We start from the raw sequence: 23,468 nt of genomic DNA on the forward strand, positions 1-23,468 counted from the left end.
ATTCCATTTGAAACCACATATGATCATTATATCTTGTCATAAACGTTCGTGGTAGACTTGAGTTTACGAAATCATTTCAAGTTGTGAATGGGTAAAATGATCGTTTAAGGGCATATTGGATGGTTCCATTGACCCAATTGGACTCTTGGAAGGTATTAGGGACTATGGTAAACATCTCAACAATTTTTATTTTTGGGCGAAAAAGGTCAAAAAATTACAAAAATTGAAGGCTATAATCCACCTTTTTTGAGGAAATTGAGGTTTCGGGGCCCGGTGGCAGAAAGCCTTGAGACCCTAAGGGATACATCTCGGAGTCATATAATGTCGTTTGAAACCATATATGATCATTATATGTTTTTATAAACGTCCGTGGTAGACTTGAGTTTATGAAGTCACTACAAGTTGTGAACGGGTAAAATAGCCGTTTAAGGGCATATTGGATGGTTCCACCGACCCAATTGTACTCTCAGAGGGTATTAGGGACCATGTAAACATCTTGACAATTTTTAGTTCCGGGCGAAAAAAGGTTAAAAAATTACAAAATTGACGGTTATAAATCCACGTTTTTTGAGGAAATTTTGAGGTTTCGGGCCGCGATGGAGAAAAGTCTTGAGACCCTAAGGGATACATCTCGGGGTCATATAATTCCGTTTGAAACCACATATGATCATTATATGTTGTCATAAACATCCGTGGTAGGCTTGAGTTTACGAAATCACTTCTGGTTGTGAACGTGTAAAATGACCGTTTAAGGGCATATTAGATGGTTCCACCGACTCAATTGGACTCTTGGAGGGTATTAGGGATAATGATAAACATCTCGACAATTTTTATTTTTGGGCGAAAAAAGGTTAAAAAATTACAAAATTGAAGGCTATAATCTACGGTTGAGTTACAGGTCACAAGTTTCACCCCATTGTCCGGGTACAGGTTGGGTTCAGATCATTGCCGGTTCAGGTCGAGTTTTCGGGTCGGTCTCTACACTACTACTTTATATAAACATGTTCTAGTTAACTAATACTACCTCCGTCCCCTTTTGATAGTCCCTTATGGACATTTTTCATGGGAATTAATAAACACAAATAAGAATAGTTAAAGTATATTGAAAAGTAAATTGACATTGGGTATGCAAAAAAGTAGAGAGAGAAAGTAATAAAAGTACATGGGAAAACAAAATTTACATAGAAAGTATAAATTTGCACAAGTATTGTTGCAAATTGGAGGAAAGTTTGGTAAAAAATTAATATTTATGTTGAAAAAAGCAAATGGGGTGAACATTTTGGGACTAAAATTTGTCTATAAGGGACTATCAAAAGGGGACGGAAGGAGTAGAAAACAAAAAATAAACTGCAACAGTGCAACTTCACAATATATCGGAATGTATAATAGAAATTGCCCAAAATTATGTGACCAAGCATCCTATAAAAAGAGAAAGAAAGAGCCCACATTATTGAAATGAAACGACAGTTACATTATTGGGCCACCAATCCCATCCAATACCAAATATAAGGTTTTATAACACTCAATATTAGACACCTATAACAACAAAGCAACACTATTTTGTTCAGGGAAAAAAATGGCTGAACAATCCAACTTTCTGGCTGAAAAAAGGTCCTCTATATCTTCTCTATGTTGATTACATTGGCTAATAAATTATTCTTTTATCTGGGTTTAATTTATATTATGAATTTGTTTGTGAAATATGCAGATATGCAGTGGTAACAGGAGCAAACAAAGGAATAGGGCTAGAAATATGCAGACAACTTGCTTCCCAAGGAGTTGTTGTACTTCTAACATCAAGAGATGGGAAGAAAGGATTAGAAGCCCTTAATGATCTCATTAAATCCGGAATTAGCGCCGATAATCTTCTTTATCATCAACTTGATGTTACTGATGCCATGAGTATTGCTACTCTTACTGGTTTCATCAACTCCAAATTTGGCAAGCTTGATATACTGGTACTATTCACTTAATTACTTGGTTATGTTAATTTCAATACGTTTTTCAACTATTTAGGATAAGGTTGCGTACATCTGATCTCTATAGACCCTGTAAGTCGATGGAAATTGATTTTGGCACACCCTTTATTGATTTTGGCACACCCTTTATTGATTTTGGCACACTCCTATGTGAGAAGAGCATAAAAAACTGTGCTCTCACATAAGGGTGCGCCAAAATCAATTGGGGGTGTACCAAAATCATTTCCCGTCAATGTATGCTCTTTTTATTTGTTTTGTGAATTGATTGAGGTAACTCAGTAATTAATTAGATTAATTATATTAGTACGAAGTTTTATTGTTGGATAATGAAAACCTTTGGGATTTGTAGGTGAACAATGCTGGGATTAATGGAATTAAGGCTGACTTTGATGCTTTAAAAGCAGCAGGTTTTGGCACTGTAAGTATTCTGTGACATAGTAATTTTTTCTAGGTTTCCGAATGGATTAGGGATTCAATAACACCACTTTCCTGTGAAAGATCAAGTTTTGGAAATGATTGTCTCAAACTAACTTATTGTAAGACACGAGTACGTGTAACTAAATGTAACCCTTGAAAAAGTAAATAAACGTCGAAATTGAAAATTACCCTGTTCTCACAATAAGTTGTGTAAGACCATCTCATACAAGACTTTCCCACCGATAAAAAAAATTCCCTAGATTTTGATAACCGAAGTATATTGTAATAATGTAGCCAGGAGCAAAGTTCAATTATGCTGAGATGATGACACAGACGTATGAACTCGCAAAAGATTGCTTAGAAACTAACTACTATGGAGTAAAGAGAACGATTGAAGCTCTGCTTCCTCTCCTCGAGTTATCAGACTCACCAAGGATCATCAATGTTTCCTCTGCTATGGGGAAGTTAAAGGTATAAATTTCTTTTTTGCATATAAAACATCATCTGCTGAGAAAAATACTCACTGATAAACTCGTACTTTTCTTTTTTCACTCAGAATATACCAAATGAGAGAATCAAAGGAGTCCTAGGTGATGCTGATAACCTCACAGAAGAACTAGTAGACGATATTCTGAACGAGTTACTGAGAGACTTTAAGGACGGTACATTCAAAGAGAAAGGCTGGCCTTCTACAATGGCAGCCTATATAGTGTCAAAGGCGGCTTTGAATGCATATACAAGAATATTGGCCAAGAAAAACCCATCAATTATCATCAATTGTGTTTGTCCTGGCTATGTTAAGACAGATATCAACGGAAACATGGGACATTTGACAGTTGAAGAAGGGGCCGCGACCCCTGTGAGATTAGCATTGGTGCCTCATGGTTCGCCTTCTGGTCTTTTCTTTGTAAGAAATGAAGTTTCTTCGTATGAATAAAATGAATTACATGTTCTCGTTCAAACCGATTTCAGATCAAGTGTTAGTTACCACTTGAACTCATTGATCACGCTAGTGTCTAGTAGTACAAATGTGTATGTAGGCTACAACACGTGTATGAATAATTACATGACTTATTACTCGAATATGACCTGGATCAAGATCACAAACTTGAATTGAAATCTACCTTTTGTTACCTGTAATCGAAATTCAAAAGCAATAGAAATTAAATTTATTGAGTAAAGTTGTTTTGTAACTTTTGTTTGTCTATGCTTTTCTTTTATTCCTTCTCTTATTACAAGCATATGTTTTGTGAGCACTATATCTCTTCTTGATTTGGTAGGTAATAGTGTAATACTAAAAAAATCCGTACCAAAAAAAAAAAATATCCCCAATTGTTTGACTTCTTGATTATTATATATTTATTTGTTTTATATGGAAAGAAGAAGAACTTTGATCAGATTTAAATCAAAATTTCAATTTCACCATAGATAACATCAACATAATTGTATACAACTGGTGTATTGTATACAACGTTTATTATTATCCAAAATCAAGAACTTTATGCGATATAAAAACTTTATGAATACTACAATTAGCAAAAGTTGACCCACAACTATTTAGTATATGTATATCGGTATAATAAAAAAATGGCGTATTGATTAAGCACGTTGTAGAAAAAGATAGAAAGAATCTATATTATTAACATAATTATTGGCCCTCCAATGATCCAATCTCCATAAAATACCTAACATCAGGAATAACACTTATAATAAGAGACCCAACACAGCAACATTATCCTGTTCAGGGGGGAAAAAATGGCTGAATCATTCAACTTTTTTGCTGAAAAAAGGTCTTCAAAATTTTTTCTCTGTTGATTACATTTGCTAATGAATCATTTATCTAGATTTATATTCCGGGTTTATTGTTGATTATGCAGATATGCAGTGGTAACAGGAGCAAACAAAGGAATAGGGCTAGAAATATGCAAACAGCTTGCTTCTCAAGGAGTGGTGGTACTTCTATCTTCAAGAGATGGAAAGAAAGGATTAGAAGCCCTTAATGATCTCATTAAATCCGGAATTAGCGCCGATAATCTTCTTTATCATCAACTTGATGTTACTGATACCATCAGTATTGCTACTCTTACTGGTTTCATCAACTCCAAATTTGGCAAGCTTGATATACTGGTACCATTGACTTATTACTTGTTTATGTTAATTTTATGATAAGGTTGCGTACATCTGATCTCTATAGACCCTGTGAGTCAATGTATGTGTGCTCTTTTTGATTGTTTTGAGAAACTGAAAGAGGTAATTCAGTAATTAATTAGCACAAATAATGCTACATATGAGTATTTGTAGTATTATTAGATCGAATATATTATTAGAACGAGTTGTTTTTGTTGGATAATGAAAACCTTGGGCATTTGTAGGTGAACAATGCTGGGATTGGTGGACTTAAGGCTGACTATGATGCTTTAAAAGCAGCAGGTTTTGGCACTGTAAGTATTCTCTGAGCGAGTAATTTTCTTTGTTTCCGAGCAGATGATGATTTTTATTTGTTCAATGTAATCTCTAAAGTGACAATTAAATCATGTAATACTATTTCACACAAGACTTTGTTCCTGATAACATAATGTCTTTGAAAGTCTGTTTATGCACGGGGTAATGTTTATGATAATCGATACTGAAATAATGTAGTCATCACAAGTACCGGACAATATTGCTGAGATGATGACAGAGACTTATGAGCTTGCAAAAGAATGCTTGGAAACAAACTATTATGGAGTAAAGAGAACTACTGAAGCTCTGCTTCCTCTCCTCGAGTTATCGGACTCACCAAGGATTGTCAATGTTTCCTCTGCTGCAGGGAAGTTGAAGGTACATACTCGCGTTTCCCTTTATATGTATAGAATCTCATCTTCTGAGGAATGTATCATCTTTTATACTATTTCATTTCCTCACAGAATATACCAAATGAGAGAATCAAACAAATCCTAGGCGATTCTGAGAGCCTTACAGAAGAAAGAGTAGACGATATTCTGAACGAGTTGTTGACAGACTTTAAAGATGGTTCATTAAAAGAGAAGGGCTGGCCTTCTTATATGACAGCCTATATAGTGTCAAAGGCAGCTTTGAATGCATATACACAAATATTGGCCAACAATTACCCGTCAATCATCATCAACTGTGTTTGCCCTGGCTTTGTTAGGACAGATATCAATGGAAACTTGGGATATTTAACAGTTGAAGAAGGGGGCGCGAGTCCAGTGAGATTAGCATTGCTTCCCCATGGTTCACCTTCTGGTATTTTCTTTTTAAGAAATGAAGTTTCTTCATATGAATAAAAGGAATTACATATTCAAACCAATTTCTGAACAGATGATTGTAACCACTGGAATTCATCACTAGTACAAAAATGGATGTAAACCATAACAAATGTATGAATATTTTACAATACATATCTACAAGTTTTCCATTCAAGCTTATCCCACAACAGCTTTTGGCATCTGTCTTGTAACTTTCTGATATCTGCTTGTAATTTTGTCTGACTGCAAACATAACAGTATATAGAGCTGAAACTTTAACCAAATATTGCAGTCACAGATTACCGAAGAGAGTGTAAAAAAATGATGACTGCTTTAAAAAAAAAAAAAAAGAAACTTCAGCTTCCAATTGTAACATTGATTTTGGCTTCAAAGTGGTCTATCCCTTTCATGGTCTGCAGTTTCTTGTTCCGTAAAATTGAAACCTGCAGAAAGCAAATTATGAAGTAAATTTTGCAAGAACCTACATGAACCTATTATGATGTAAAAATGCTACGTAGCACTTTTCATTTCTTGCCAATGATGGATATTTGAACCCTGTCATTAACAAGATAATAACCATGAAGCAAGTAACTGCTTTGAACAATGGCAGATCATTGGTCAAGGGTTGATAACAAGTAGACAGTCCGACTATAGAAAAATTATCACTATAAGGATAGTATATCTATAATCTCGTCGGGTGGTCGGGTGAAAAAATGATACACGGAAGCCAAATATAAAGGTTATACACGAAATCGGAGCATCCGGGGTCATATAATACGGTTCCAGACCATATATGACCATTATTTGGCTACGTAAAGACCCCGTGAAAGCTTATAGCCAAAACAAGAAGCGTGTACCAAAACGGGTAAAGTGGATGCTTAAAGGAAAATTGGATGGTTCCACCCACCCAATTGGATTGCCGGAAGACATTAAGGACCATGGTAAACATTTGAGCAATTTTTATTTTCGTGCCAAAAAAACCCGAAAAATTACAAAATTGAAGGCTAATATCCACAATTTTTGAGCAATTTTGGAAGTTTCGGCATACGATATCGGAAAGTCTTGAGATACTAGGGAATACATCTCAAGGTCATACAATGCCGTTTGAAACCATATATGATCATTAAATGTTATCATAAACGTCCTAGATAGGCTTGAGTTTATAAATCGGTGCAAGTTGAGGACGGGTAAATTGACCGTTTAAAGGAAAATTGGATGGTTCTACCCACCCAACTAGACTCCCAGAAGGTATTAGGGACCATGTTAAACATCTCGGTAATTTTTATTTTAGAGCCAAAAAAACTCGAAAAATTCCAAAATAGAAGGCTATTGGGCAATTTTGGAGGTTTCGAGACTCGGTGTCAAAAATTGGATGGTTCTACCCACCCATCCACGTTTTTTGGGCAATTTTAGAGGTTTCAAGACTTGGTGTCAAAAACCCTTGAGATACCAGGGAATACATCTTGGGATCATATAATGTTGTTTGGAACCACATATAATCATTAAATATTGTCAAAAACGTCCTAGGTAAGCTTGAGTTTATGAAATCGTGCAAGTTGTTGACGAGTAAATTGACCGTTCAAAAGCATATTGGATGGTTTTACCCACTCAATTGGACTCCCAGAGGGTATTAGGGACCATGGTAAACATCTCGGCAATTTTTAATTTTGTGCCAAAAAAACTTGAAAAATTCCAAAATTGAAGCCTATAAACAACGTTTTTGAGCAATTTTGGAGGTTTCGGGATTTGGTGTAGAAAAGCCTTGAGATGCTAGGGAATACATTTTCGGGGTCATATAATTCCGTTTAGAACCATATATGATCATTAAATGTTGTCATAAACGTCCAGGTAGACTTGAGTTAATGAAATTGATGCAAGTTGGTAACGGATAATTTTACTGTTTTAAAGCAAATTGGATGGTTTTACCCACCCAATTAGACTCCTGGAAGGTATTAGGGATCATGGTAAATATCTCGTTAATTTTTTTTTTTAGCCAAAAAAGCACGAAAAATTCCAAAATTGAAGGCTATTATCTACGTTTTTTGAGCAATTTTAGAGGTTTCGGGACTTAGTGTCGAAAAGCCTTGAGATGCTAGGGAATACATCTCGGGATCAAATAATGTCGTTTGGAACCATATATGATCATTAAATGTTGTCATAAACGTCCTAGGTAGACTTGAGTTAATGAAATCGATGCAAATTTTTAACGGGTAAATTGACCGTTTAAAGGCAAATTGGAAGGTACTACCCACCTAATTAGACTCCCGGAGGGTATTAGGGATCATGTTAAACATCTCGGTAATTTTTATTTTTGGGCCAAAAAAACTCGAAAAATTCCAAAATTGAAGACTGTTATCCACGTTTTTTGAGTAATTTTGGAGATTTCGAGACTCGGTGTCAAAAAGGCTTGAGATACCAGGGAATACATCTTGGGATCATATAATGTCGTTTGGAACCATATATGATCATTAAATGTTGTCAAAAACGTCCTAGGTAGGTTTGAGTTTATGAAATCGGCGCAAGTTGTTAACGGGTAAATTGACCGTTCAAAGGCATATTGGATTATTTTACCCCTCAATTGGACTCCCGGAGGATATTAGGGACCATGGTAAACAACTCGGCAATTTTTATTTTTGGGCCAAAAAAACTAAAAATTCCAAAATTAAAGGCTATTAACCACGTTTTTTGAGCAATTTTGGTGGTTTCGGGACTCGGTGTCGAAAAGCCATTAGATGCTAGGGAATACATCTAAAGATCATATAATGTCGTATGGAACCATATATGATCATTAAATGTTGTCATAAACGTCTTAGGTAGACTTGAGTTAATGAAATATATGCAAGTTGTCAACGGGTAAATTGATTGTTCAAAAGCATATTGAATGGTTTTACCCACTCAATTGGACTTCAACAGGATATTAAGGACCATGGTAAACATTTCGACAATTTTTATTTTCGTGCCAAAAAAACTCGAAAAATTCCAAAATTGAAGGCAATTAACCACGTTTTTTGATCAATTTTGGAGGTGTTGAGACTCGGTGTCAAAAATCCTCGAGATGCTAAGGAATACATCTCGGGATCATATAATGCCGTTTGGAACCATATATGATATTAAATGTTGTCTTAAACGTCTTAGGTAGACTTGAGTTAATGAACTTGATGCAAGTTGTTAACGGGTAATTTTACCGTTTAAAAGCAAATTGGATGGTTCTACCCAATTAGACTCCTAGAGGGTATAAGTGACCATGTTAATCATCTCAGTAATTTTTATTTTTGGGCCAAAAAAACTAAAAAATTTCGAAATTGAAGGCTATTAACCACGTTTTTTGAGCAATTTTGGAGATTTCGAGACTCGGTGTCCAAAAGCCTTGAGATGCTAGGTAATACATCTAAAGATCATATAATGCCGTTTGGAACCATATATGATCATTAAATGTTGTCTTAAACGTCTTAGGTAGACTTGAGTTAATGAAATATATGCAAGTTGTTAACAGGTAAATTGATTGTTCAAAAGCATATTGAATGGTTTTACCCACTCAATTGGACTCCTGGAGGGTATTAGGGACTATGGTAAACATCTCGGCAATTTTTTTTTAGGCAAAAAAAACTCGAAAAATTCCAAAATTGAAGGCTATTAACCACGTTTTTTAAGCAATTTTTGAGGTTTCGGGACTTGGTGTCGAAAAGCCTTGAGATGCTAGGGAATACATCTCGAGATCATATAATTCCGTTTGGAACCATATATGATCATTAAATGTTGTCAAAAACGTCCTAGGTAGACTTGAGTTAATGAAATTGATGCAGGTTGTTAACGGGTAATTTTACCGTTTAAAGGCAAATTGGATGGTTCTACCCACCCAATTAGACTTCTGCAAGGTATTAAGGATCATAGTAAACATCTTGGTAATTTTTATTTTTGGGCCAAAAAAGTTCGAAAATTCCAAATTTGTAGGCTATTATCTACGTTTTTTGAGCAATTTTGGAGGTTTCGGGACTTGGTGTCGAAAAGCCTTGAGATGGTGTGGAATATATATCGGGATCATATAATGCCGTTTGGAACCATATATTATCATTAAATGTTGTCATAAACGTCCTAGGTAGACTTGAGTTAATGAAATCGATGCAAGTTATTAACGGGTAAATTGACCGTTTAAAGGCAAATTGGATGATTCTACCCTCCCAATTAGACTCCTAGAGGGTATTAGAGACCATGTTAATCATGTCGGTAATTTTTATTTTTTGCCAAAAAAAACTCGAAAATTTCCAAAATTGAAGGCTATTATCCACGTTTTTTGAGCAATTTTAGAGGTTCCGGAACTCTGTGTCAAAAAGCCTTGAGATACCAGTGTATACATCTTGGGATCATATAATGTTGTTTGGAACCATATATGATCATTAAATGTTGTCATAAACGTCTTATATAAGCTTGAGTTTATGAAATCGTGCAAGTTGTTAACGAGTAAATTGACCATTCAAAAGAATATTGGATGGTTTTACCCACCCAATTCGACTCCTGGAGGATATTAGGGACCATGGTAAACATCTCGGCAATTTTTTTTTAGGCCAAAAAAACTCGAAAAATTCAAAAATTGAAGGCTATTAACCACGTTTTTTGAGCAATTTTGGAGGTTTCAAGACTTGGTGTTGAAAAGTCTTGAGATGCTAGGGAATACATCTCGGGATCATATAATTCCGTTTGGAACCATATATGATCATTAAATGTTGTCATAAACGTCCTAGGCAGACTTGAGTTAATGAAATTGATGCAAGTTGTTAACGGGTAATTTTACCGTTTAAAGGCAAATTGGATGGTTCTACCCACCCAATTAGACTCCTGGAAGGTATTAGGGATCATGGTAAACATCTCGGTAATTTTTATTTTTGGGCCAAAAAAACTCGAAAAATTCCAAAATTGAAGACTATTATCCACGATTTTTGAGCAATTTTGGAGGTTTCGGACTCGGTGTCAAAAAGGCTTGAGATACCAGGGAATACATCTTGCGATCATATAATGTCGTTTGGAACCATATATAATCATTAAATGTTGTCATAAACGTCCTAGGTAGGTTTGAGTTTATGAAATCGGCGCAAGTTGTTAACGGGTAAATTGACCGTTCAAAGGCATATTGGATGATTTTACCCACTGAATTGGACTCCCGGAGGACATTAGGGACCATGGTAAACATCTCGACAATTTTTATTTTTGGGCCAAAAAACTCGAAAAATTCCAAAATTGAAGGCTATTATCCACGCTTCTTGAACAATTTTTAAAGTTGTGAGACCCGGTGTCGAAAAGTCTTTAGATACTAGGGGATGTATTTCGAGGTCATATAATGTCTTTTGGAACCATATATGATTATTAAATGTTGTCATAAACGTCCGAGGTAGGCTTGAGTTTATGAAATCGGTGCAAGTTGTTAACGGGTAAATTGACCGTTCAAAGACATATTGGATGGTTACCCACACAAATGGATTCCCGGGGTGTATTAGGGTCCATGGTAAGCATCTCGGAAAAATTTTTTCAGGGTCAAAAAAAGTGGAAAATTGTCCAATCGGCTATAATACACGATTTTGGGTCCATTTTTGACATTTTTTCAAAAGATAAATTGTATGCGTGGGGTGACTCCTGGTGTCATATATGAAGGTTTGAAACCATAAGACACCGATAAAGATGTCTATAAGCGTATAAGGTACCAAGAGTGAGTTTTGACTCTATTTTGAAAATCATGAAGCATAATGATGTCATATAAGTGTAATAATGTGATGTAACTTGATTATAATGATGTCATAAAAGTACATTGAAGTGATGTGGCTTGACTATAATGATATCATATTAATATAATGATATCATGGAAGTATATTGAAGTGATGTGACTTGACTATAATGATGTCATATTATGTAATCATATTTATAAGAGAAATTCTACGTGATAAGCCTCAATTTTTGCAACTTCTAGTTGGTAACCCTCCCTTTTTTAATTTCATAAAATCACCCTAATAAAAAATTTATTCCACCTTATAACCTAAATGAAATGTTTTAACTTAAACTTTAGGTTAGAAAACTAACTATGGTTAGAATTTTTGTTAAAAAAACACCTCTTCTCTCCATTATTCCCCCACCGCAGCCACTAGCAACCTTGTCTCTCAACAGCAACAATTACAACACTATTGCAGCCGCTAGTGGTGGAACTTCGAAGCGCAGTGTTGGAGGCGGGCTAATGGGCGGTGCTCAAACAAGTTTTGATTGAGCTTGATCGAAAATGGTAGTGGTTCAATTTTTGTGGGTCTTAAAAATTTCAAGGAAAACAAACAAAGATGGTGGCTGACGGCGAGCTTTCAAACATGGGCTTGAGGCTGCTACTCGGATAACCTTAGTAATTCTAGAGCTAATATGTGCAACAAACCCTGACTTCTGGAAGGGATGCATTAATTAGATAAAAGGTAAACCCGGGCTCTAGACAATCAAGAATCAACTATCAATGTACTGAAATCCAGGCAAAGGTAGAAAACAAGTAGCTCACCCAAACACCCCAATCCCAGGCCCTGCCCTTGGATTAAATGAAGAATATGTGATATAGGTGAAGCCATGAAGCAATTACACAACACAACAACCAAAACTGAAATGGGCTATATCAAAGTAGCAGATGGAAGGATCAATCAAACACTACACAATAGGTTACACTAACCTATCAGAGAAATTTGCATCACATTTAAATGCGGCATTATAATGGAAAATTATGCATAAGCAGTTGTATGCCATGCAAAAAAAAAAAAAAAAAAAAAAAAAAAAAAAGTACCTTTGGCTTTGCCATTGAGCTTCCAAAGTATCCTATCCCAAATGACTGTGATGAATATCCAGCAGCAATCTCAACTGCTTTCAGCTCTGGTGTATTATTAGGACCCTGGAACAAGTATATCAAAACAGTTTAAAGACATAAAAACAATTCAATAGGAGGAAAAGAACAACTATAAGAACTAAAACAAGTTCCACAAGGATTTGGCCTCTAGTTCAGGTAGTTACCACCAGAGGAGCATCAGCTTGGACGAGGAGGATCCCAGCACTGCCATCGGCATCTTGTTGTGTACCAGCCTGAACTACCAAACGAAGAATTTTAATACAAGCAGAAGCCGGACCTGCCTGTGACCTGTTATTAGATGGACCGATTCAATCATCAATTGAGGAATTGGCCCAAGGGCCAAGGATGTTATTTTCCCAGAAATTCAATGTTATTTTTCTTAACAAGGATCTTAAATCAAGATAGAATATACTCCAAAAAAATCATCAATGGGGTGGGCAAGAATAAGCAACATCTAGAAACTCCAACACAGCAACTACGGGGTGGGATATGCTTTGGCACTCAAACTTGCAGTCATAACAATCAAAGGGTGGACCAACTTAAAAAGATTACTTTCACAAGCAACTTTTACTGCTTCCCAACAGAAAGTTGTCTAAATTGCTAGCATAAGCCAATTATTAGGAATAAAGCAGACTAAAATAGCACACACAGGAACATCTGGTCTACAAGGAGAACGGCTAGCCAACAATAGTAGTGACATTATTGAAAACAACAATAAAGAAAGAATGAAAGAAAAAGAGCCAACATTTGACCTCTTGAATAAGATATATTATTAACCACACATTACATTCGGCGTGAAAGAAGCTGCAAGTCTTCTAGAGAACATACTAAAAAATAACTGCTACATGCTAGCTCATCAATAATCAAGCTATGGACAAAAAAAGGTCAAGATATAGTACAATGACAATGATGTGCAACATTCCCTTGCGGCAAAAGCTCTCATCAAATACTCTCCTGCTCCAGTAGTGCAACAACCTACAGGAAATGGAGCTCCAAAGTGTCCTTTTGAGGATGCCCAACAACCAGAGCCATACATGCCTGCTAATCCTACTCGTCCACTCACCTATAAAGAGAAAATACCTCAATATCACTTTAATTAAAATATTATTATGTACTATTTATGAAGAAAAAGCAGTAGAAAAGGTAAGCTAAATTGATATTTTACCACTCATAATAAGCAACTAAAAAAAAAAAAAGAATACTAACACTGAATATATAAGACATATGGAAAATCCAGCTTTTTAGGAGTAGCATCAATAAGACAATAAATGAGTTTTCCTTTTCATATGTACTTCTGATTTACAAACAAATACTGTAATAGATCAACCTAAGGAGGGGTAGTATAGGTATTCTAGTAATATTAGCTCACTAGGTTAATAGTCCTTAGTATAAATAGAGAGGGAAGGGAAGGAAATAGATAGGCAGATATTTGGTGAGAACCTTTTGGAGAGTTATGGCCTAAGGCCATTAATGGAGAGTTGTGAGCTAAACTCACATCGAAGATTGATAGCCTTAAGCCCTTAAGCTATTAAATTATCGTTTGTAACCATTCCACCATTATCAATCAATTTAAAGCTTTCACCTTTACTAATTTGCTAGTTAAAATCAGAAATTCGTGCTGTTATATTGATTTCTACTGGGTGACCGAACTCAGTCCTTTACAAATACACACAAACAACAAAACACAGACAGACACATTAATCAATCTCCTCCTTTCATAACATGGGACACTTACACTTCTTGAGGCTGAATTAAAAAATTCAATGCACAAGAGGAAAATCTGGGAGATTCTGCATTGTATCCTGAATTTAACCTAAGACAAACAGAAGCACATAAAATAATACACAAGTCCAACCTACACAAGAATGTTGGCATGGGAATGCTGGTACCCAATATTGTGTTCATCAGTTAAAGATCAAATTACAAAGTTACAGACCACGCCATACATTTATAGCTTGATTGTAGCCTCGTAAGAAGAACCCACATCTCAAGGACTCGGTTCATTATGGAGTTGACAAGGATGGAAAAAATCTTACGCCAAGTGTAATTTATTAATGCTTCACTGTGACACCCATCAAAAGGTCAGAATCTGGCAGAAACTAGCAGCTTGACATTTCAGCTCTATCCTGTCAGTTTTATTGAACTTTCCCAACTCTCTCTTTTAGTGTAATTCTTTGATGTAGGAATAATAGTTTCTGCAATTGATACTCTAAATTGTTATACTCATTCACAGCACACCAGAAAAGTGAGAGGTGAAACAAGTAGATCCACACTCAGTATATAGAGCAGCAAACACTAAATGAAGAATAATTCAATTGAATTAGCTACTTTATCATATATATTTGTTTCTCCTGTGCAGGAATTTAAGTGGGATCAGGGATGGGATTGAGTAGAACTGAAAAAAGAACCAGCTTAACTGAAGATGGATTGGACGACCAAAAGAAGCAACTTCAAATTCAGTACCTTCATTGCAATACCACCACTGGAGGCTCCAGAGGCAACGTGTCCAGCACGGTCAATACATATGACTCCAATGGTGTCCATGATGCAGTCTTCTTCTATTGCCCACAATGTAGAGGACTCAACATCCTCAATTCCTACAAAGGCATCACAGGTATAAGCTTCCACATCTAGGGCACAAATTAGTACTGTTTGTAGAGAAGACTTACCATATAATAACTCTTTTTTCTGAGATCTACTGCTAGGAAGTATTGCTCCTATATGTGTCTTGGCAGCATCAAGCATTGCTTTATACTTGCACCATTGTAATCTGGTTCTTTCAGTCACTAACCACTGTATCCATAAGATGAAAAGTCACGCTATACACATTTAGAACCAGAGAGAATTTCCACCCTTTCGGAATAGAAACTATTTTTAGGTGGTAGAGGGAAGAACCTTTTCAGCCTCTGTTACTGTTTCAGCACAGATAATGCTCTTTGATTTCGCCCACTTATGAGCACCTTCACCAACTAAGAAGCTGCAAAGACCAAATAATATACAACTCAAAAACAATTCAAATGAGATTAGCCCTTAGTGCTCATCATAATATACAATGTAAAAGACCAGAGACACTTCTACACACTAAAAGCATAAGGGAGACTATTTTTTTTCTTTCTAATTTTGCTTAATGGGTAGGTCTTCACCAATTCCTTTTTCGGTTTTTCCATACAGAAGGAACCCCTTCATATCAAGCCCTTAATGAAATTCTCTCTGTTTCTTCTCTTAAAGACCTTTGAAGCCTTGATGATGGAGTTTGTGGACAAAGACAGCCAATAGATATATAATGTGTAAGAATCTTTCAGACAGAGGATATAACTAGGAGCTACATATACAAGTCAAAATAGAGGATGACTTCCTAGCAGTGAACTACCCTATAGTGACCCCATATTCCATACTATCTATTCGAACCATAGATGATACCTAATACAAATGGTCCCGATTAATTAATATTGAAGGCTTAAGTCATGCTCTAGAAATCATATGGCCTGCTTATAAACTTCCATACTCGACTGGAGAGTACAACTTTTGTAATAAAAGAAGACAAGAGTAGAAAATAATTACGTTGGTGGCATTCGGCCAAGCAATGAAGGTCCCATCTTTTGTTCCTTGATTAAGCAAGCAGCAACTTGGATGGGATTTCGAACACCTGATCTACAAAAAATGAAATGGATGAAAAAAATAAGAATCAGGAATTAAAATGAATAAAAAATTGGACAACCTGAAAATGCTGAAATCAGCATTTAGATACCTGGAACTGCTCCAACAGCAGCAAATGCCCCAGATTCACCATCCATGATGCTAGCATCACATTCAACATGGCCATCCTCTGTCAAATTTGAGCCACGGCCAGCATTTGTGCTGGGATCATCCTTTAGAAAAGAAAATTACGTAAATATTGGAAATAAAATGGAATACCTGATGAATCTATGTTTCTCCCATCTAGAAGGAATGACTCAATGAATATATTAGCATTAACATCAGGAACAAAAATAATTTCTCATATGTTTTTCCCATAAGTTCAAACAACTTCATTAAGTAGACAATCATGTTGAAAATGGGATATCTACCATAACAAAAAGTTGGGTTTAAGGATAAAGGATTTTGAGATAAATCAAAGTGTTATCAATCTTAACAATGGCATAAAGATGGTGAATGAAGGATCTTAATATAATAAGCCTATTGTTTCCAGTAAAAACAAAGTAATTGACAAAGGATCTTAATATAATAATTAATAAGCCCATTGTTTCCATGAAAAACAAAGTAATTGACAATCCAATGGATGATCACGAGAAAGCATAGCTTAGAGTGCATTCTATTTACCCGATCTTCACTCATGTGAACTTATTACTACATATAATTAAAAATTATACTCTATACTTGGCAACCCTTATCTGAATTTATTGACCCTTATTTGAACGTATTAGTTCTAAAATAAGTGAAATTAAGGTGATCATAAAAGGGCCTGAATGGATTATAACTAGTACTCAATAGTCATTAGATAGTCCCTCCATTAAATAGAACATTTGGTAAAGGATGCATAGCTACACACTAGAAGAAAACCTCAAACTATTTGTGAAACCGCAGAAATAAGCAAGATTACCTCCAAAACTCGAATCGCTGCTTCAACTGCATCAACACATTCACCAGAATCCTAAGTCAAATTTGAGAAAGAAGAATTAGTTCCAATGGCACTAGCATAGAAATTATTCTGTATTTCACAAGAATCCATTTTTAATAACCCTTTATCCAATAAAAGTAAACCCTTGTTCCATAAATAAAAAATCCCAAATCAAACCAATCATACACTGGCAGATAGTACAAAGTGTAAGAATTGAACAAGTCACACGATATCATATGCAATTTTCCCCCTTTTTTTGGGGAATTAAATCAATTTAAATAAGTTCTCAAATGAAAAATCATCTCAACAATTATCTAAAGAATTCCAAGTTGATCGAAAAAGCTAAGCAGAAAGAAGCAACGAATTGAATGATGTAAAAAAGGAGAGAGAAAGAGGAAGATGTAAAACCATGCGAAGAATGGAAGCAGCAGCAAGGCAAGCTCGATTCATGGCGGATCTGAGAGGCTTCTCGTTGGAAGGAGCATGGAATCCGGCGCCGACATGAACTGCCACGAAAAATGGGGGACTTCCTTCTTCCGCCATACTTGCTCTTTGCTCACTACACTACAGTTTCAGCGCGAGGCTTTTGCACTCCTTTCTTAGGCAACGCCCCATTTTCCTTTTTTGGACCCTTGTTCCTAAACCCCGGGTTTGAAATTAGGAATGATATAAAGACGAGTAAAATGCATTTTTAGGGATTCATCTTCCGTGCTTTTCTTCGTTTGGGGACTCACCTTTCACTTTTCATCATTTAGGGTTATCGGTCACCAAAATTCAAAAAACCGGTTACTTTATACTACCTCTGTTACATATTATTTGCAACGATTAGACATTTTCTCTCTCTACTTTATGTCAAATCGTTGCAAATAATATGTAACGGAGGTAGTAAAAAAAATTCCCCCTAAATTTATTGATTACAACTGTCAAAGAGATAAAATTATGAATATAAAATTAATCTATAGTCCTTGACTCTACAAAAAAAAAATACATTGCAGAAGAAAACCCCAAAATGTTAAAAGATTTTTTTTTTTTTTTTGAGGAAAATGTTTAAAGATACTACAGAACCCAAAACGTTAAAATTGTAACCGGATAACCCCAAAATGTTAAAATTTTTTGCAAAAATATAAAAATAAAAAATGTATATGAGTAATGAGAATTTTTAAAAACAAATAATATTTTGATTAAAAAAAAAAAACCCATAGCATATATTGTACAAAGCTGATGAGTTTACCTCAAGTTTGATTTATTTTGTAACTTCTCATATTATTAATTGAGAAAATACAGGTTTATAAGTTGCAAGTTGCTTGACTTTAGTCTAACCTAGGTTATTTTAATTAGCAGTGTTTTATTTTATTAGTAGGAGGAGGAGTTTGTGTCATTATTTTTATTTAGATGTACTATAAAAAAAATAAAAAATAAAAAGAAAGAAAACTTCATCGGAAAACTTTTAATACAAACCGGCATTCCCCAAACGATGAAAAGTGAAAGGTGAGTCCCCAAACGATGAAAAGTATGGAAGGTGAATCCCCTAAAATGCATTGTACTCATATAAAAACTAAAATAGACCCGGTCTACAATAACTTATTGTAGACCCAACCTTCTAGTATATCATACGAATGTGATTATATCATACAAAATGTGATTATATTACTACAAAAGTGATTATATCATCCTGAAATTGTTATGTAAATGTATCACTCAAAAAGTGAATCTATATATATACTAAAATAACAACCGTTGACATCATCACTGCTTACGTGTTACTTTCTTTATTTAATTTTTTCCCTCCAAAATGCAAGGATGATGTCATATTTAATATTTTTTCTTTTTAAGCTACCTTTTCTTTTTTTGAAGGAACTAAGTTACCCTATTTAACATTTATTTGAAAATTAAATTCCATTTGAATTTTTAAATTTTGGGTTTTCTACACATATTATGCTATTTAGTTATTTATGAGTTGTTAATAATAATTAATAATATAATTTAATTGAAATTTCCTAATTAATTGAAGTATGAAAATTATGCACTTTTTGGAATTGTATTTTCATATTTAATTAAAAATTAGTTAGGAAAACGGAGGAAGTAGTAATTTTCTTTCAATATGTGTTAAAAATCTATTATTCAATTCTTATTATAAAACCATGCATCGCACGGGGTTAACCTAGTTTATCATTATAAAAAGTATCAAATAGTAAGTTACATCATTCAAAAAAAAGATGATTTTTAAATTTTATCATCCTAAAGATAATTATATTATCTCATTAAATGGTTTAATATGAGATTATATAATTCAAAATATGACTCACAAAAAGATAATTATATCATCTGTGTCAAATTTTGGGTCTACAATAATTAATTGTAGACCGGGTCCATACAAAACCAATTGTAGGAATGAAACTAGAATCAATGATACATACAATATACGGAGTATGAGTTTGGACTTTACAAGCTACAGTGTGTACATGCTCGATTTTTTGTTCAAAAATGAGTATTGTGTGTTTGGATTTGTTCAAAATCGGAAACTTCATGTAACATATAGTTTTGCCTCCCTTATGTTTTAAAACCTCGTGCCTTGTGAGTATAAATAGTGGTGGGCAAGAATCCTGGCCTCCTGGGCACCCAAAATCAAAATCGAGACTAGTTTGGACTTGGCATAATTGAGATTAGAACAAGGGGGTTTCGGCTTTTTGAGGATTTACAATGATAATCAAATGAGGTTACCGTATTGGAAAAATGAATTATTCTTGTCAAAATAAAAGGAGAGGGGTCACTCAAATGAACAAATGGGTTACACACACGCAACACAGTTTTCATTTTTAAATCCCTATATGACATATTCTTTGCAACGATATTCATGGAATCGAATTTTGTATTACAACAAACAGGTTTACAGGAAGGAGAATTGCAGATGCATCCAACCAACATGTATTGGGCAAATGTTGACAAGGGGAGATGGAGTTAAACCTACAAGATCCTCTACTTCTCAGCATTGGGAGCAATAAAGTGCCCCAAATGATTAACGATTGTGTTGCTTATCTTGGATTGTTATTTGCTGCTGTAACAGAGACGATTCCCACATCTTTGTGAAAGCCACACTTAGGGGGGCAAAAATAAGGTGTAGCAAAGCAATTGGGCTAACATGTAAATTGCTTTCTACCTTCCTAATCTAAAACTATCAACACTATTATCAGTTGAAATTGTGCATCCTTTTTGCTGAGCTGAGAGTATTTGAAAGAAGCATAGCAATGGTCATTGGTCCAACACCTCCAGGAACAGGGGTAACAGCAGAAGCAACCTTGACAACCTCTTCATAGCAAACATCTCCAACTAATCGATATCCTCGAGGACTTGCTGGATCCTGTTGTTCCATATGAAATATGAAATCTTAGCAAGAATATACGACACTATCTCAAACTGACTAACTAAAATTAAAAATGTGATGTTGGTATTAATTCTATGAATTTAAATTAGGATTACTGGGGACACACTGACACTTCCTAATTTACTTCTAATCTTTATAATGCAAATGCGAGAAATATAGCCTTTCATAGTATATTTTGATAATTCATGAAACTTGCATAAACTGCTAATATATTTATTCTCTAATCTAAATTACGACATGCCCAATAAGAAGGTAGTTGAGCACATAAGATGGTCCAGGTTTACCTCAACTGGATTGATCCCAACATCGATGATAGCAGCACCAGGCTTGATCCAGCTACCCCTAACCATGTTTGCTTGTCCCACAGCAGAAATGATAATATCTGCTTCTTTTATAATATCCTCAGGATTGTTTGTCCTAGAATGAACTATAGTAACAGTAGCATCTTCCCTCTGCAAACAGCAAGTGTTCGAAAGGTCATATTTGATAGAAAGAAATGTTCAATATACATGATTCAATTGATAACATGCATACATGAAAAATATGAGCTAACGCTTAAAATTTACCTGAAGCAAAAGAGCAGCCGGCATCCCAACTATATTACTGCGGCCAATCACAACTGCCTTTTTCCCTTTTATTTGAATTCCATATCTATGCAACAACTCAATACATCCTTTGGGTGTACATGGAACAAACAAGGGTTCCCTACCCCGCATTGCAAGACGACCAATATTCAAAGGGTGAAATCCATCAACATCCTTGTCAATTCCAACAGCATTCAAAATTTTCTCCTCATTCATATGCTGCAAAAAGCATATTTTTTTAAATCACCATACACCAGTAAAAAAGTTAGTAAATTAGACAGCCACCTACGCGGATGCCTTATCATTGTAGTGCAAACTACATAGTCAACATCCTTGTAAAATCCAATTTTCAAGCAATGGAGCAATAAGCCTTTCTATAAATGAAAACATCTTCCCATATAATTTTATGTTAATAACCAAATTCTCATCAATTTGTCAATAAGAGACATCACTAAATTTTCACTGTAGTGGATTTAAATGGCTGCAGGAACAAATTTCTACTGAAAATTTCTCCATATATAGGACAATACAAGTAGGTACAATAGTGAAGAGCTGCATTTTACCAAGTATCAAATTCCTTAAGCAACATCCATCTGGTGATAAGGTGTGTTATACTAACTATTATAGTTACACTACTTCACAAAGAACTAAGATGGAACATGATAATAATGACAAATTAAAGCAATCCATTTTGAATTTATTTAGTATTAAGATATAATATCAACAAATACAGAAGAAAATATGTGGACAGGAAGAATCAATTCATTCCAAGAAGCATACCGAAGGCAGAGGTAACTGAACAAGTATTCCATGGATGGAAGGATCTTCATTGAACCTAGAGATAGAGTTGAGCACTTCCTGCTCTGTTGTATCTTCTGGCAAATGAGCTTCAAAAGAATTAATCCCCACTGCATCACAAGCTTTCTTCTTATTACGAACATACGTTGCAGAGTCCTTTCTATCCCCAACAAGGATCACAGCCAACCCCGGAACAATACCGGTAGCTTCTTTCATTCTTGCTATTTCTACACCTATCTCCTCCCTAATTTGCTTTGCCACTGCTTTACCATCAATAACTTTTGCAGAACTCTCGGTTGCCATTTTAGCTGTAATGGGAGCTTACAAGAATCATTAAATGAAAATTTTATAAGTATAACTAACTACAACAATTCAATTATCAACCAACATTATCATATAACACAAACAGAATTCTTAGTCAATGAAAATTACCAAAAAAAAAAAAAAAAAAAAAAAAAAAAATTGCAATAGCTAATCACTTACAACTCCGAAAATGAGTTTCATACAAAAACGTCTACCCATCACATCCTATATTTCTTCCATTATTATTTTACTCTCAAGGAACAATGATACAAACTGTTCAATTTAAACAATGAAATTCACCTACATATGAAATAAACACTAAGGAGCATCTAAATTTTGGGAGTAAATTTAAGGAGTAACGATGATAAAGTAAGTAAATTTGATGCTAAACCCCATATATTCAACAACCTCTAATCAAATTCAACAGGAAAACAAACACCAATAAAGAAAAACATAGGAAATCAACTCTGAAGAGAAAACTTCAATTAGCCTTAAAGGTGTTCGATAAAATGCGCCATTGAATGACCAAAAGAATTACACAAAAAGAACAAAAACCCAGAATTTGAATGACGCAAAAAAGCAATAAAAAGAAAAGGGATGGTCTCAATATCATCAATTAAAGAAATTTCTTAGTAAAAAAACAGAAAGATTAATACCTGAAACAGAAGTTGAGGAAGCACGAGGTTGGAAGGAGAGAGAAGGTAGGAAAAACCTTGAGGATGTGAGAGGAAGAGAAACCCGACGAGAAAAGGAAAGAGCGGTGCAGCTACGATGGCAGCGGAGTGGAAGAAGGCGAGCAGTTGAACAATCGGAGAAAATCATGGAAGCCATTGTTGGGTTACAAGAAAGCTTAAGCTTAAGAGTAGGAGTTCTGTCGTAAAGTTTATTGCTATGACTTGAGCCTTCAATCAGCTGAATTTGCAAAACCCCAGAAGCCGTAGAAACAGAAAGATACGAATGGGTCTTACTCTCAAAGCAGTAGAAATACCAACCTGATGTCCTCACTGTTTAGGGTTGTAAGCTTCGCGGGTTCCCGTTAAATACCTGGTTTTTTTTTTTTTCCTGGAAAGTCCATTACTCCGAGGGAGCCCCAGTTAATCTCCGAGATTAACATTCCAAGTTAATAATAAAAGTAAAACAATATATTGTGAGAGGAGATTAACATTTCATGTCAATCTCAGAGATTAACTTGAATTCTCCCCATTACTCCTTAGGACTATTACCCCACAATATCTATGTTAATAATGAATATTTGATCGGGAAGATTCACCAAGGAGATGAGT

At 35.0% G+C, this 23,468-nt stretch overlaps 3 protein-coding genes across 5 annotated transcripts; 1 reads left to right on the top strand and 2 right to left on the bottom strand.

The window, feature by feature from the left end:
• The first annotated feature begins 1,473 nt into the window (after positions 1-1,473).
• Positions 1,474-5,824, top strand: LOC145615700 (short-chain dehydrogenase/reductase 1-like). Its single transcript, XM_081670757.1, has 10 exons — positions 1,474-1,611; positions 1,709-1,958; positions 2,329-2,397; positions 2,691-2,867; positions 2,953-3,327; positions 3,677-3,684; positions 4,274-4,523; positions 4,769-4,837; positions 5,037-5,216; positions 5,303-5,824. Exons 1-10 carry the CDS (start codon positions 1,577-1,579, stop codon positions 5,681-5,683), a joined length of 1,794 nt encoding a protein of 597 aa, XP_081526883.1. The 5' UTR covers positions 1,474-1,576; the 3' UTR covers positions 5,684-5,824.
• A 15-nt stretch (positions 5,825-5,839) lies between these two features.
• LOC145615593 (putative threonine aspartase) lies at positions 5,840-17,739 on the bottom strand. Of its 2 annotated transcripts, XM_081670667.1 has the most exons (11): positions 17,527-17,739; positions 17,101-17,151; positions 16,249-16,369; positions 16,062-16,146; positions 15,396-15,477; positions 15,170-15,293; positions 14,964-15,097; positions 13,400-13,563; positions 12,665-12,788; positions 12,441-12,545; positions 5,840-6,087 (listed from the first exon to the last, which is right to left on the bottom strand). In XM_081670667.1, exons 1-11 carry the CDS (start codon positions 17,659-17,661, stop codon positions 6,001-6,003), a joined length of 1,212 nt encoding a protein of 403 aa, XP_081526793.1. In that variant the 5' UTR covers positions 17,662-17,739; the 3' UTR covers positions 5,840-6,000. The 2 variants fall into 2 exon arrangements, with proteins under 2 accessions (XP_081526793.1, XP_081526792.1); XM_081670666.1 differs by having other exon boundaries at positions 14,964-15,293.
• A 2,167-nt stretch (positions 17,740-19,906) lies between these two features.
• Positions 19,907-23,186, bottom strand: LOC145614305 (bifunctional protein FolD 4, chloroplastic-like). 2 transcript variants are annotated; one of them, XM_081669339.1, is made up of 5 exons: positions 22,842-23,186; positions 21,865-22,202; positions 21,067-21,303; positions 20,785-20,952; positions 19,907-20,476 (listed from the first exon to the last, which is right to left on the bottom strand). In XM_081669339.1, exons 1-5 carry the CDS (start codon positions 23,014-23,016, stop codon positions 20,306-20,308), a joined length of 1,089 nt encoding a protein of 362 aa, XP_081525465.1. In that variant the 5' UTR covers positions 23,017-23,186; the 3' UTR covers positions 19,907-20,305. The 2 variants fall into 2 exon arrangements, with proteins under 2 accessions (XP_081525465.1, XP_081525466.1); XM_081669340.1 differs by having other exon boundaries at positions 21,865-22,190; positions 22,842-23,184.
• Positions 23,187-23,468: the final 282 nt, after the last annotated feature.

This window comes from Chenopodium album, chromosome 25 (assembly GCF_948465745.1).
Source record: "Chenopodium album chromosome 25, dcCheAlbu1.1, whole genome shotgun sequence".
Classification (NCBI taxonomy): domain Eukaryota; kingdom Viridiplantae; phylum Streptophyta; class Magnoliopsida; order Caryophyllales; family Amaranthaceae; genus Chenopodium; species Chenopodium album.